Source organism: Cyanistes caeruleus, chromosome 30, assembly GCF_971803275.1.
Source record: "Cyanistes caeruleus chromosome 30, bCyaCae1.hap1.1, whole genome shotgun sequence".
Classification (NCBI taxonomy): Eukaryota; Metazoa; Chordata; class Aves; order Passeriformes; family Paridae; genus Cyanistes; species Cyanistes caeruleus.
Window position 1 is genome coordinate 308,610 of NC_141730.1, and position 15,436 is coordinate 324,045.

Sequence of the window (15,436 nt, forward strand, 5' to 3'; positions counted from 1 at the left end):
CCAGTAAAAACCAGCCCGGACCCGGTAAAAACCAGTAAAATCCAGTCCGGACCCGGTAAAAACCAGTAAAAACCAGTCCGGAACCATTAAAAACCAGTAAAAACCAGTCCGGACCCAGTAAAAACCAGTCTGGAACCATTAAAAACCAGTCTCTCCCAGTAAGAACCAGTCTGTCCCAGTAAGAACCAGTCCCAGTCCCAGTAAGAACCAGTCCCAGACCCAGTAAGAACCAGTCCCAGTCCCAGTCCCAGTAAGAACCAGTCTCTCCCAGTAAGAACCAGTCTCTCCCAGTAAGAACCAGTCTGTCCCAGTAAGAACCAGTCCCAGTCCCAGTAAGAACCAGTCCCAGTCCCAGTAAGAACCAGTCCCAGTCCCAGTAAGAACCAGTCCCAGTAAGAACCAGTCCCAGTCCCAGTAAGAACCAGTCCCAGTAAGAACCAGTCTCTCCCAGTAAGAACCAGTCTGACCCAGTAAGAACCAGTCCCAGTAAGAACCAGTCTGTCCCAGTAAGAACCAGTCTGACCCAGTAAGAACCAGTCCCAGTCCCAGTAAGAACCAGTCTGACCCAGTAAGAACCAGTCCCAGTCCCAGTAAGAACCAGTCCCAGTCCCAGTAAGAACCAGTCCCAGTCCCAGTAAGAACCAGTCCCAGTCCCAGTAAGAACCAGTCCCAGTCCCAGTAAGAACCAGTCCCAGTCCCAGTAAGAACCAGTCTCTCCCAGTAAGAACCAGTCTCTCCCAGTAAGAACCAGTCCCAGTAAGAACCAGTCTGTCCCAGTAAGAACCAGTCTCTCCCAGTTTATTGGGGGGATGGGCGCCCCCCTTCCCTGGGTGGGGAGGGGCCGCTCCTCGCTCCGGGGGGCGCTGGGGAGGGAAAGGGGGGAGGGGTAGTGGGGGCACAAAGACCCCCGCACCCCCCCAGCCCAAACTGGGACAAACTGGGACAAACTGGGACAAACTGGGACCCCCGCACCCCCCCCCAGCCCGAACTGGGACAAACTGGGACAAACTGGGACCCCCGCACCCACCCCAGCCCGAACTGGGACAAACTGGGACAAACTGGGACAAACTGGGAGCCCCCGCACCCCCCCCAGCCCAAACTGGGAAACACTGCCCCCCCAGCCCAAACTGGGACCCCCCCGCACCCCCCCCAGCCCAAACTGGGACCCCCCCCGCACCCCCCCAGCCCAAACTGGGACAAACTGGGACCCCCGCACCCACCTCAGCCCAAACTGGGACCCCCCGACCTCAAACTGGGCCAAACTGGGACCCCCCGCACCCACCCCAGCCCAAACTGGGACAAACTGGGAAACCCTGCCCCCACCCCAGCCCGAACTGGGAATCCCCCATCATACTGGGATCCCCCCCCCAGCCCATACTGGTCTGTACTGGGATCCCCCCCCCCCCCCCCATACTGGTCTGTACTGGTCTGTACTGGGATCCCCCCCCCCCATACTGGTCTGTACTGGTCTGTACTGGGATCCCCCCCCCCATACTGGTCTGTACTGGGATCCCCCCCCATACTGGTCTGTACTGGGATCCCCCCAGCCCATACTGGTCTGTACTGGTCTGTACTGGGATCCCCCCCCCCCCATACTGGTCTGTACTGGGATCCCCCCCCCATACTGGTCTGTACTGGTCTGTACTGGGATCCCCCCCCCCCATACTGGTCTGTACTGGTCTGTACTGGGATCCCCCCCAGCCCATACTGGTCTGTACTGGTCCGTACTGGGAGCCGCTGGTGCCGTTCCCGGGGCTCCGGCGGGGCCGGGAGGGGCCGGGGGGGTCCCGGGGGGCCACGAGTCCGTAAAGAGCCTCGGCCAGAGCCTGGGGGGGAACGGGCACGGGCAGGACCCCCCAAAACCCCCCCGGGGACCCCCAAACCCCCCGGGGACCCCCAAACCCCCCCGGGGACCCCCAAACCCCCCCGGGGACCCCCAAAACCCTCCCAAACCCCCCCGGGGACCCCCAAACCCCCCCGGGGACCCCCAAAACCCCCCCAAAACCCCCGGGGACCCCCCAAAACCCCCGGGGGACCCCCCAAAACCCCCCAAACCCCCCGGGGACCCCCCAAAAACCCCCCGGGGACCCCCCCAAACCCCCCAAACCCCCCGGGGACCCCCCAAAACCCCCCGGGGACCCCCCCAAACCCCCCAAACCCCCCGGGGACCCCCCAAACCCCCGGGGACCCCCCAAACCCCCCGGGGACCCCCAAACCACCCCAAAACCCCGGGGACCCCCCAAACCCCCCCAAACCCCCCGGGGACCCCCAAACCACCCCAAAACCCCCCGGGGACCCCCCAAACCCCCCGGGGACCCCCCAAACCACCCCAAAACCCCCGGGGACCCCCCAAACCCCCCCCGGGGACCCCCAAACCCCCCCAAAACCCCCCGGGGACCCCCCAAACCCCCCCAAAACCCCCGCACCCCCAAAACCCCCCCAAAACCCCCGGGGACCCCCCAAACCCCCCCAAAACCCCCCGGGGACCCCAAACCACCCCAAAACCCCCGGGGACCCCCCAAACCCAGCAGGGACCCCCCAAACCCCCCCAAAACCCCCCGGGTCCCCCCAAACCCCCCCAAAACCCCGGGGACCCTCCAAACCCCCCCAAACCCAGCGGGGACCCCCCAAACCCCCCCAAAACCCCCCGGGGTCCCCCCAAACCCCCCCAAAACCCCGGGGACCCCCCAAAACCCCCCCCAACCCAGCGGGGACCCCCCAAAACCCCCCCAAATTCCCGAGAGCCCCCAAAACCTCCCCCCCCCAAACCCCCCGGGACCCCCAAACCCCCCCAAGCCCCCGGGACCCCCCCAAAACCCCCGGGGACCCCCAAACCCCCCCCAAACCCCCCCCAAACCCCCCCCCAAACCCCCTCCAAAACTCCGGGACCCCCAGACCCACCAGGACCCCCCCCAAACCCAGCGGGGACCCCCCGACACCCCCGGGGGGCTGGGGGGTGTCCCGGGTGATTTGGGGTCCCGGGGGGGTCCTGGGGGGGTCCCGGGTGATTTTGGGGTCCCGGGGGGGGGTCCCGGGTGATTTTGGGGTCCCGGGGGGTCCCGGGGGGGGTCCCGGGCTATTTTGGGGTCCCGGGTGATTTTGGGGGTCCCGGGGGGGTCCCGGGTGATTTTGGGGTCCCGGGGGGGGTCCCGGGTGATTTTGGGGTCCCGGGGGGGTCCCGGGTGATTTTGGGGGTCCCGGGGGGGGTCCGGGTGATTTTGGGGGTCCCGGGGGGGGTCCCGGGGGGGTCCCGGGCTATTTTGGGGTCCCGGGGGGGTCCCCACCTGCAGGGCCCGCAGCAGCCTCGTCCCCAGCCCGATGGCGGCGCTGGCCGAGGCGGCCCCGAGGGCGGTGACACCGCGGGTCACCCCCCGGGGTCACCCCCCCGGGACCCCCCCCCCAGCACCGGCAGCAGCAGCAGGTCCCGGAGAGCCCGCCCTGAGGGGACACGGGGACATGGGGACAGCTTGGGGACACTGGGGACAGCTTGGGGACAGCTTGGGGACACTGGGGACAGCTTGGGGACAGCTTGGGGACACTGGGGACAGCTTGGGGACAGCGGGGACAGCTTGGGGACAGCTTGGGGACACTGGGGACAGCTTGGGGAACAGCTTGGGACAGCTTGGGGACAGCTTGGGGACAGCTTGGGGACAGCGGGGACAGCTTGGGGACAGCTTGGGGACACTGGGGACAGCTTGGGGACAGCTTGGGGACAGCTTGGGGACAGCTTGGGGACAGCTTGGGGACACTGGGGACAGCTTGGGGACAGCTTGGGGACACTGGGGACAGCTTGGGGACGGCTTGGGGACACTGGGGACAGCTTGGGGACGGCGGGGACAGCTTGGGGACACTGGGGACAGCGGGGACAGCTTGGGGACAGCGGGGGACACTGGGGACAGCTTGGGGACAGCGGGGGACAGCTTGGGGACAGCGGGGACACTGGGGACAGCTTGGGGACAGCGGGGACAGCGGGGACAGCTTGGGGACACTGGGGACAGCGGGGACAGCTTGGGGACAGCTTGGGGACACTGGGGACAGCTTGGGGACAGCTTGGGGACAGCTCGGGGACAGCGGGGACAGCGGGGACAGCTTGGGGACAGCTTGGGGACACTGGGGACAGCGGGGACAGCTTGGGACACTGGGGACAGCGGGGACAGCTTGGGGACAGCTTGGGGACACGGGGACAGCTTGGGGACACTCACAGAGCCGCAGCACGGCGTGCACGGGTGCCACCCCCCCAGCAGCCCGGCAGTTGGTGACACCGAATGTCCCGGAGCCACTCGGTCACCGCGTACGACACGACCCGGCCGAGCCCCAGCAGCCTGCGGGGACAGGGACAGGGACAGGGACAGGGACAGGGGACAGGGACAGGGGATGGGGACAGGGACAGGGGACAGGGACAGGGGATGGGGACAGGACAGGGGACAGGGGACAGGGACAGGGATGGGGACAGGGGACGGGGACAGAGGGACAGGGGACAGGGACAGGGACAGGGACAGGGGATGGGGACAGGGACAGGGGATGGGGACAGGGACAGGGGATGGGGACAGGGACAGGGACAGGGGATGGGGACAGGGACAGGGGATGGGGACAGGGGATGGGGACAGGGACAGGGGATGGGGACAGGGACAGGACAGGGGATGGGGACAGGGACAGGGACAGGGGATGGGGACAGGGGATGGGGACAGGGACAGGGGATGGGGACAGAGGGGACAGGGACAGGGGATGGGGACAGGGGATGGGGACAGGGGATGGGGACAGGGACAGGGGACAGGGATGGGGACAGGGGACAGGGGATGGGGACAGGGACAGGGACAGGGGACAGGGGATGGGGACAGGGGATGGGGACAGGGGATGGGGACAGGGACAGGGGACAGGGGATGGGGACAGGGGACAGGGGATGGGGACAGGGACAGGGACAGGGGACAGGGGATGGGGACAGAGGGGACAGGGGATGGGGACAGGGGATGGGGACAGAGGGGACAAGAGGGGACAGGGATGGGGACAGAGGGGACAAGAGGGGACAGGGGATGGGGACAGAGGGGACAAGAGGGACAGGGATGGGGACAGAGGGGACAGGGGACAGGGGACAGGGACAGGGGATGGGGACAGGGGATGGGGACAGGGACAGGGGACAGGGGACAGGGGACAGGGACAGGGGATGGGGACAGGGGATGGGGACAGGACAGGGGACAGGGGATGGGGACAGGGACAGGGACAGGGACAGGGGACAGGGGATGGGGACAGTGGGGACAGGGGGGACAGGGGACAGAGGACAGGGGGGGACACGGCAATGGTGAGTTTGGGGACACGCAGGACCCCCAGGTCCCCACCAGCCCCTTTGGCCTCTGTCCCCCCCGTCCCCTGTCCCCCCCTGTCCCCGCTGTCCTCTGTCCCCTGTCCTCCATGTCCCTCCCATCCCTCCCCGTCACTCCCGTCCCCTGTCCCTTCCTGTCCCCCCTGTCCCTGTCCCCTGTCCCTGTCCCCATCCCCTGTCCCTGTCCCCTCCTGTCCCCTGTCCCTGTCCGCTGTCCCTGTCCCCCCATCCCCTCTCCCTCCTGTCCCCCGTCCCTGTCCCCCCCTGTCACCCCATCCCCTGTCCCTGTCCCCCCATCCCCTGTCCCCATCCCCTGTCCCTTCCTGTCCCCCCCTGTCCCTGTCCCCTGTCCCTGTCCCCATCCCCTGTCCCCTCCTGTCCCTGTCCCCATCCCCTGTCCCTGTCCCCTCCTGTCCCTGTCCCTGTCCCCATCCCTGTCCCCTCCTGTCCCTGTCCCTGTCCCCTGCCGTCGCTGTCCCTGTCCCCTCCTGTCGCTGTCGCTGTCCCCTCCTGTCCCTGTCCCCTCCTGTCGCTGTCGCTGTCCCCTCCTGTCCCTGTCCCCTCCTGTCCCTGTCCCTGTCCCCTCCTGTCCCTGTCCCCTCCTGCCCCTGTCCCTGTCCCTGTCCCTGTCGCTGTCCCTGTCCCCTCCTGTCGCTGTCGCTGTCCCTGTCCCTCCTGTTGCTGTCGCTGTCCCCTGCTGTCGCTGTCCCCTCCTGTCCCCTCCTGTCGCTGTCCCTGTCCCCATCCCCTGTCCCCTCCTGTCGCTGTCCCTGTCCCCATCCCCTGTCCCCTCCTGTCCCTGTCCCTGTCCCTGTCCCCTCCTGTCCCTGTCCCTGTCCCCTCCTGTCGCTGTCGCTGTCCCTGTCCCCTCCTGTCCCTGTCCCCTCCTGTCCCCTCCTGTCGCTGTCCCTGTCCCCATCCCCTGTCCCCTCCTGTCGCTGTCCCTGTCCCCATCCCCTGTCCCCTCCTGTCCCTGTCGCTGTCCCTGTCCCCTCCTGTCGCTGTCGCTGTCCCACCCCTGGCGGTGGCAGAGCCGTTTCAGCCGCAGTTGGGAGCAGTTGAGCCGCGCGAGCCCGATCAGGATCCCGGCCAGGGCACCCTGGGGACAGAGGGGACATCAGGGGACAGCAAAGGGACAGCGGGGGGACATCAGGGGACAGCAAAGGGACAGCAGGGGACATCAGGGGACAGAGGGGACATCAGGGGACAGCAAAGGGACAGCAGGGGACATCAGGGGACAGCAAAGGGACAGCAGGGACATCAGGGGACAGCAAAGGGACAGCGGGGGGACATCGGGGGACAGGAGGGGACATGAGGGGACAGTGAGGGGACATCGGGGGGACATCAGGGACAGCAAAGGGACAGGAGGGGACATCAGGGGACAGTGAGGGGACAGTGAGGGGACAGCGTTATAGGAGGGAAGGGGACAGGGACACAGTGACCTGGGCAGGGAGCAGGGCCAGAAGCCCTGGGAGGACGGGGACAGCCCGGGGACACCACGGGGACACCACGGGGACACCACGGGGACACCAAGGGGACACCCCGGGGACACCAAGGGACACCAAGGGGACAGCCCGGGGACACCACGGGGACACCACGGGGACACCACGGGGACACCACGGGGACACCAAGGGGACAGCCCAGGGACAGCCCGGGGACACCAAGGGGACACCACGGGGACACCAAGGGGACAGCCCGGGGACAGCCCGGGGACACCAAGGGGACACCCCGGGGACACCAAGGGGACAGCCCGGGGACAGCCCGGGGACACCACGGGGACAGCCCGGGGACAGTGGCACCGGGGGGGGCGGGACGTGGGGCCGTCACCCCCAGGTCCCCAGTGTCCCCCCCGGCCCTGTCACCTGCTCCATGGTGACGCGCTTGCCGCGATAGTCCAGCCAGACGGGGACATCGGCCGTGAAACGGAACTCGCTGGGGACAGGGACAGCCCCGTCAGTCTGGGGACAGCCCGGGGACAGCCCGGGGACAGCTCGGGGACAGCTCGGGGACAGCCCGTCAGTCTGGGGACAGCCCGGGGACAGCGCGGGGACAGCCCGGGGACAGTGACAGCCCGGGGACAGGGACAGCCCCGTCAGTCTGGGGACAGCTCGGGGACAGCCCGGGGACAGCCCGGGGACAGTGACAGCCCGGGGACAGGGACAGCCCCGTCAGTCTGGGGACAGCCCGGGGACAGCTCGGGGACAGCCCGGGGACAGCTCGGGGACAGCCCGGGGACAGCGCGGGGACAGCGCGGGGACAGCTCGGGGACAGCCCGGGGACAGCCCGGGGACAGCCCGGGGACAGCTCGGGGACAGGGACAGCCCGGGGACAGCCCGGGGACAGCTCGGGGACAGCCCCATCAGTCTGGGGACAGCGCGGGGACAGCCCTGTCAGTCTGGGGACAGCCCGGGGACAGCTCGGGGCAGCCCGGGGACAGTGACCAGCCCGGGGACATCCCGGGGACAGCTCGGGGACATCCCGGGGACAGGGACAGCCCCGTCAGTCTGGGGACAGCCCGGGGACAGCTCGGGGACAGCTCGGGGACAGCTCGGGGACAGCCCGGGGACAGCTCGGGGACCAGGGACAGCCCGGGGACAGCCCGGGGACAGCCCGGGGACAGCTCGGGGACCAGGGACAGCCCGGGGACAGCCCGGGGACAGCTCGGGGACAGCTCGGGGACAGCCCGGGACAGCTCGGGGACAGCTCGGGGACCAGGGACAGCCCGGGGACAGCCCGGGGACAGCCCGGGGACAGCTCGGGGACAGTCCGGGGACAGCCCGGGGACAGCTCGGGGACAGTCCGGGGACAGCTCGGGGACAGCTCGGGGACATCCCGGGGACAGGGACAGCCCGGGGACAGCTCGGGGACAGGGACAGCCCGGGGACAGCTCGGGGACAGCTCAGTCCCTCCCGCTGTACCCCGTTGTCCCCCCCGTGTCCCCCCCCATATCCCCCCCGTGTCCCCCCGTGTCCCCCCGTGTCCCCCCCCATATCCCCCCCGTGTCCCCCCGTGTCCCCCCCGTGTCCCCCCCGTGTCCCCTCCATATCCCCCCGTGTCCCCTCCATATCCCCCCGTGTCCCCCCCCCGTGTCCCCCCCCGTGTCCCCCCGTGTCCCCTCCATGTCCCCCCCCGTGTCCCCCCGTGTCCCCCCCGTGTCCCCCCGTGTCCCCCCCGTGTCCCCCCGTGTCTCCCCGTGTCCCCCCGTGTCCCCTCCATGTCCCCCCCGTGTCCCCCCGTGTCCCCCCCCGTGTCCCCCCGTGTCCCCCCCGTGTCCCCCCCCGTGTCCCCTCCATGTCCCCCCGTGTCCCCCCCGTGTCCCCCGTGTCCCCCCCCATATCCCCCCGTGTCCCCCCGTGTCCCCCGTGTCCCCCCCCCGTGTCCCCCCCCCGTGTCCCCCCGTGTCCCCCCCGTGTCCCCCCCCGTGTCCCCCCGTGTCCCCCCCCCGTGTCCCCCATATCCCCTCCATGTCCCCCCGTGTCCCCCCCCGTGTCCCCCCGTGTCCCCCGTGTCCCCCGTGTCCCCCCGTGTCCCACCGGAAGTAGATCGGGGGGGTTTCTGTTTCAGGCTCCTCATCGGGGGCGGCTCCGGCCAGGGGGGACCCCGACCCCAGGGGGGCTAATTGGGGGGGAGGGGAGGGGACAGTGAGGGGACCCCCAAAATCCCCTCGGCCCCCCCCAGCGCCCGCCCCTCCCCCCCCGTGCGGTACCGGGCGGGGGTCCCGGGGGGGGGGGCTCAGGTGGGCGATGAAGCCGCTGGCGAAATCCCTGAGGAAAATCAGCGCGTCCTGGGGGGCGAGGACACCGTGAGACCCCCAAAAACAACCCCAAAAACACCCCAAAAACACCCCAAAAACACCCCAAAAACACCCCAAACCACCCCCAAAAAACACCCCCAAAACATCCCCAAAATATCCCAAAAACACCCCAAAAACACCCTAAAAACACCCCAAAACCACCCCAAAAACACCCCCAAACACCCCAAAAAACACCCCTGAAAAATCCCCAAAATATCCCCAAAAACACCCTAAAAACACCCCAAAAACATCCCCAAAATATCCCCAAAAACACCCTAAAAACACCCCCAAAAAACACCCCCAAAACCACCCCAAACACCCCAAAAACACCCTAAAAACACCCCAAAAAACACCCCAATAAACCCTAAAAACACTGTGAGACCCCCAAAACACCCCAAAACCACCCCAAAAACACCCCAAACACCCCCAAAAAACACCCCCGAAACATCCCCAAAATATCCCCAAAAACACCCTAAAAACACCCCAAAAACATCCCCAAAATAGCCCCAAAAACACCCTAAAAACACCCCAAAAACACCCCAAACACCCCAAAAACACCCTAAAAACACCCCAAAAACATCCCCAAAATATCCCCAAAAACACCCTAAAAACACCCCAAAAACATCCCCAAAATATCCCAAAAACACCCAAAACACCCCAAAAAACACCCCTGAAACATCCCCAAAATATCCCCAAAAACACCCTAAAAACACCCTAAAAACATCCCCAAAATAGCCCCAAAAACACCCCAAAAACACCCCAAACACCCCCAAAAACACCCTAAAAACACCCCCAAAAAAACACCCCCAAAAACACCCCAAAAACACCCTAAAAACACCCCCAAAAAACACCCCCAAAACCACCCCAAACACCCCAAAAACACCCTAAAAACACCCAAAAAACACCCCAATACACCCTAAAAACACTGTGAGACCCCCAAAACACCCCAAAAACACCCTAAAAACACCCAAAACACCCCAAAAAACACCCCCTGAAACATCCCCAAAATATCCCCAAAAACACCCTAAAAACACCCCCAGAACAACCCCAAAAACACCCTAAAAACACCCAAAAAAATCCCCAAAAAACATCCCCCAAAAACACCCTTAAAACACCCCCAAACACCCCAAAATAGCCCAAAAAACATCCTAAAAACACCCCCAAAAACATCCCCAAAAAACATCCCCAAAAAACATCCCCAAAAACACCTGCAAATACACCCCAAAAACACCGTGAGACCCCCCAAAACACCCCCAAAACCACCCCCGAAAACGCCCCAAAAAACAGCCCCAAAAACAGCCCCAAAACATCTCAAAAACACCCCAAAACACCCCAAAAACACCCCAAAAACACCCTAAAAACACCCCCACGCCTCCCCAAAGATACCCACGGCCCCCCCGGACCCCCCAGGACCCCCAAGACCCCCCAGCCCCACCCAGGACCCCCCAGGACCCCAGGAACCCCCAGGACCCCCAAGACCCCCCAGCCCCACCCAGGACCCCCCAGGACCCCCCAGGAACCCCCGGGAACCCCCAGGACCCCCCAAGAGCCGCCCGAAGCCTCGTCAGGACCCCTCGCCCCACCCAGGACCCCCCAGGACCCCCCAAGCCGCATCCAGGACCCCCCCCAGCCCCCCAGGACCCCCCCAGAACCCCCCAAGCTCCATCCAGGACCCCTCCAGCCCCCCAGCCCCCCATGGCCCCCCAGGACCCCCAAGCCCCACCCAGGACCCCCCCAGAACCCCCCAAGCTCCATCCAGGACCCCCCCAGCGCCCCCAGGAACCCCCAGCCCCACCCAAGGGTCTCCCAGGACCCCCCAGGACCCCCCCAGCCCCACCCAGGACCCCCCAGGACCCCCCCAGCCCCCCCAGGAACCCCCAGCCCCACCCAAGGGTCTCCCAGGACCCGCCAGGACCCCCCCAGCCCCGCCCCAGCCCCCCCCAGGACCCCCCAGCCCCCCCAGGAACCCCCAGCCCCCCCAGGACCCCCCCAGGACCCCCAAGCCCCATCCAGGACCTCCCCAGCCCCCCCAGGACCCCCCCAGCCCCACCCAGGACCCCCCCAGCCCCCCCCCAGCCCCTGCAGCCCCACCAGGACCCCCCCCAGGACCCCCCCAGCCCCGCCCAGCCCCCCCCCAGGACCTCCCCAGCCCCCCCAGGACCCCCCCCAGAACCCCCCAAGCCCCATCCAGACCTCCCCAGCCCCCCCAGGACCCCCCGCAGCCCCACCCAGGACCCCCACCAGGACCCCCCCCAGCCCCCCCCAGCCCCGCCCAGCCCCCCCCAGGACCTCCTCAGCCCCCCAGGACCCCCCAGGACCCCCCAAGCCCCATCCAGGACCCCCCCAGCCCCCCCCAGCCCCTGCAGCCCCCCCAGGACCCCCCCCCAGGACCCCCCCAGCCCCGCCCAGCCCCCCCCAGGACCTCCCAGCCCCCCAGGACCCCCCGCAGCCCCACCCAGGACCCCCCCAGCCCCCCCCGCCCCCCAGGACCCCCCCCAGCCCCCCCCCATCCCCCCCCAGCCCCCCAGGACCCCCCAGGACCCCCAGCCCCAGACCTGGTCGATGTGCAGGCGCAGGGGGGTCAGGGTGACCCTGAGGCAGCACTCGGGGACCCCCCCGGGGGGGGGCGGGTGGGGCAGGACCCGCAGGGCCTTCACCCAGAGCTGGGGGGCAAAACGGGGGGGCAAAACGGGGGGTGAGGAATGGGGGGGCAAAACGGGGGGGCAAAACGGGGGGGCAAAACGGGGGGTGAGGAATGGGGGGGTGAGGAATGGGGGCAGAAATGGGGGGGCAGAAACGGGGGGGCAGAAACGGGGGGTGAGGAATGGGGGGGCAAAATGGGGGGCAAAACGGGGGGCAAAACAGGGGGTGAGGAATGGGGGGGCAAAACGGGGGGGCAGGAATGGGGGGGGTGAGGAATGGGGGGTGAGGAATGGGGGGGCAGAAACGGGGGGGCAGAAACGGGGGGTGAGGAATGGGGGATCAGGAATGGGGGCAGGAATGGGGGGGCAAAAGTGGGGGGGTTGGGAGTGGGGGGGGACAGGAATGGGGGGCAAAAATGGGGGGGTCAGGAATGGGGGGCAAAAATGGGGGGGGCAGGAGGGGGGGCAAAAACGGGGGGGCAAAAATGGGGGAGTCGGGAGTGGGGAGAAGGAATGGGGGGTCAGAAATGGGGGGGAAAGGGGGGCAGAATGGGGGGGCAGGAATGGGGGGGCAGGAATGGGGGGGCAGGAATGGGGGGGCAGGAATGGGGGGCAGGAATGGGGGGCAGGAGGGGGGATGGGGGGGTCAGGAGGGGGGGATGGGGGGTCAGGAGTTGGGGGGATCAGGAGGGGGGGATGGGGGGGTCAGGAGTTGGGGGGCAGGAGGGGGGGATGGGGGGATCAGGAGGGGGGGATGGGGGGGTCAGGAGTTGGGGGTCATTGGGGGGGATGGGGGGGTCAGGAGGGGGGGATGGGGGGATCAGGAGGGGGGGATGGGGGGGGTCAGGAGTTGGGGGTCACATTTGGGGGTCCGGGGGGCGGATCTCGGGGGCCTCACGACATGAGGACACACCCAGGGGGTTTGGGGGGCGTCACGTTTGGGGGCCGGGGTGGGGGTCCCAGGTTCGGGGTTCTCGGGGGGGTCCCGGGTGGGGGTCCCGGAGGGGTCGCGGGGGGTCCCGGGTGGGGGTCCCGGGTGGGGGTCCCGGGGGGGTCCCAGGGTGGGGGTCCCAGGTTCGGGGGTGTCGGGGGGGTCCCGGGTGGGGGTCTCGGAGGGTCGCGGGTGGGGGTCCCGGGGGGGTCCCGGGGGGGTCCCAGGGTGGGGGTCCAAGTTCGGGGGTCTCGGGGGGGGTCCCAGGGTGGGGGTCCCAGGTTCGGGGTGTCGGGGGGGTCCCGGGTGGGGGTCTCGGAGGGTCGCGGGTAGGGGTCCCGGGTGGGGGTCGCGGTTTCGGGGCGGTACCGTGGGGGGCTGCGGGGGCGGGGCCCCGCGGGGGTGGCGGCACAGGAAGGGGGGCGCGGAGCCCCCCCCGAGGCGGTCGCGCAGCTCCAGCTCCGGCACCAGCAGCACCAGGCGGGACGTGGGGACCTCCCCCGGGCCCAGGGGACCCCCCCGGGCCCCCCCCGCCGCCCCCCCGGGCTCGGCCGCGTACGTCTCGTGCTGCAGGCACACCTGGGGGGGCACGGGCCGAGTGGGGCACCCCAAACCCCCCCGGGACCCCCCAACCCCCCACTGCCCCCACAACTGCCCCCAAACCCCCCCGGGACCCCCCAACCCCCCACTGCCCCCATAACTGCCCCCAAACCCCCCCGGGACCCCAGACCCCCCCACTGCCCCCACAACTGCCCCCAAACCCCCCCGGGACCCCCCAACCCCCCACTGCCCCCACAACTGCCCCCAAACCCCCCCGGGACCCCCCAACCCCCCACTGCCCCCGTAACTGCCCCCAAACCCTGGGACCCCCAAACCCCGTAACTACCCCACAGACCCCGGGACCCCCAAACCCCGGGACCCCCAAACCCCGTAACTGCCCCACAGACCCCGGGACCCCCAAACCCCCCCACTGCCCCCACAACTGCCCCACAGACCCCGGGAATACCCTGGGACCCCCAAACCCCCCCCCACTGCCCCCCCCGGCTTCCCCAGGACCCACAGAATCCCCCCAGGGACCCCCCAGTGACCTCCGTGACACCCCCAGACCTGCCCTAGGCCCCTCCCCCCACACCCCCCCTTGCCCAGGTGCAGCCCCAAGACCCCCCCAGACCCCCCCAGCCCTCACCCTGCCCAGGTGCAGCCCCCAGCCCCCCCAGCCCCTCACCTTGCCCAGGTGCAGCCCCCAGACCCTCACCTTGCCCAGGTGCAGCCCCCAGACCCCCCCAGCCCCCTCCAGCCCCCTCCCCTTGCCCAGGTGCAGCCCCCAGCCCCTCACCTTGCCCAGGTGCAGCCCCCAGCCCCTCCCCTTGCCCAGGTGCAGCCCCCAGCCCCTCACCTTGCCCAGGTGCAGCCCCCAGCCCCTCACCTTGCCCAGGTGCAGCCCCAGCCCCTCACCTTGCCCAGGTGCAGCCCCCAGCCCCACACCTTGCCCAGGTGCAGCCCCCAGCCCCTCACCTTGCCCAGGTGCAGCCCCCAGCCCCCCCAGACCCCCCCAGCCCCTCCCCTTGCCCAGGTGCAGCCCCCAGCCCCTCACCTTGCCCAGGTGCAGCCCCCAGCCCCTCACCTTGCCCAGGTGCAGCCCCCAGCCCCTCACCTTGCCCAGGTGCAGCCCCCAGCCCCTCACCTTGCCCAGGTGCAGCCCCCAGCCCCTCACCTTGCCCAGGTGCAGCCCCCAGCCCCTCACCTTGCCCAGGTGCAGCCCCCAGCCCCCCCAGCCCCTCACCTTGCCCAGGTGCAGCTCCATCAGCTGCTCCGGGACCCTCCCGGGGCCCCCCCGGCTGCGCCACCGCGGGGGGGCGGGGCCTGCGCTGCGGGGGCGGGGCCTGCGGGGGCGGGGTCAGTACAGACCCAGCCCTGCCCCGGCCACGCCCACTGCGTGCACCTGTCAATCATCCCTGCCCCGCCCAGGGGCGTGTCCCACCCATCCCCCACCCTGGGCGTGTCCCATCCCCCACCCTGGGCGTGTCCACCCATCCCCCACCCTGGGCGTGTCCCACCCATCCCCCACCCTGGGCGTGTCCCATCCCCCACCCTGGGCGTGTCCCACCCATCCCCCACCCTGGGCGTGTCCCATCCCCCACCCTGGGCGTGTCCCACCCATCCCCCACCCTGGGCGTGTCCCATCCCCACCCTGGGTGTGTCCCATCCATCCCCCACCCTGGGCGTGTCCCATCCCCCACCCTGGGCGTGTCCCACCCATCCCCCATCCTGGGCGTGTCCCATCCCCCACCCTGGGCGTGTCCCACCCATCCCCCACCCTGGGCGTGTCCCATCCCCACCCTGGGTGTGTCCCACCCATCCCCCACCCTGGGCGTGTCCCATCCCCCACCCTGGGTGTGTCCCACCCATCCCCCACCCTGGGCGTGTCCCATCCCCCACCCTGGGCGTGTCCCACCCATCCCCCACCTTGGGCGTGTCCCCACCCATCCCCCACCTTGGGCGTGTCCCATCCCCCACCCTGGGCGTGTCCCACCCATCCCCCACCCTGGGCGTGTCCCACCCATCCCCCATCCTGGGCGTGTCCCACCCATCCCCCACCCTGGGCGTGTCCCACCCATCCCCCCACCCTGGGCGTGTCCCACCCATCCCCCACCCTGGGCGTGTCCCATCCCCCACCCTGGGCGTATCCCATCCCCCACCCTGGGCGTGTCCACCCATCCCCCACCCTGGGCGTGTCCCATCCCCCCACCCTG

The 15,436-nt window shown here is 69.1% G+C and overlaps 1 protein-coding gene across 1 annotated transcript; it reads right to left on the reverse strand.

Annotated features, from left to right (window-relative positions):
- Positions 1-1,728: 1,728 nt before the first annotated feature.
- On the reverse strand, positions 1,729-14,574 carry LOC147648773 (autophagy-related protein 2 homolog A-like). Its single transcript, XM_086865747.1, has 9 exons — positions 14,467-14,574; positions 13,053-13,262; positions 11,666-11,773; positions 8,851-9,101; positions 7,180-7,249; positions 6,334-6,416; positions 4,203-4,322; positions 3,285-3,438; positions 1,729-1,826 (listed from the first exon to the last, which is right to left on the reverse strand). Exons 1-8 carry the CDS (start codon positions 14,485-14,487, stop codon positions 3,378-3,380), a joined length of 924 nt encoding a protein of 307 aa, XP_086721873.1. The 5' UTR covers positions 14,488-14,574; the 3' UTR covers positions 1,729-1,826; positions 3,285-3,377.
- Between the last annotated feature and the right edge of the window lie 862 nt (positions 14,575-15,436).

Bases quoted from the DNA above. Each gene is read 5' to 3' on its own strand.
- LOC147648773 (XM_086865747.1), bottom strand. From the start codon at position 14,487: ATGGAGCTGCACCTGGGCAAG. The intron at 13,263-14,466 runs GTGAGGGGCTGG...GTGCCCCCCCAG, and splicing joins TGGAGCTGCACCTGGGCAAG to GTGTGCCTGCAGCACGAGAC. The intron at 11,774-13,052 runs GTACCGCCCCGA...TTTGCCCCCCAG, and splicing joins CGCCCCCGCAGCCCCCCACG to CTCTGGGTGAAGGCCCTGCG.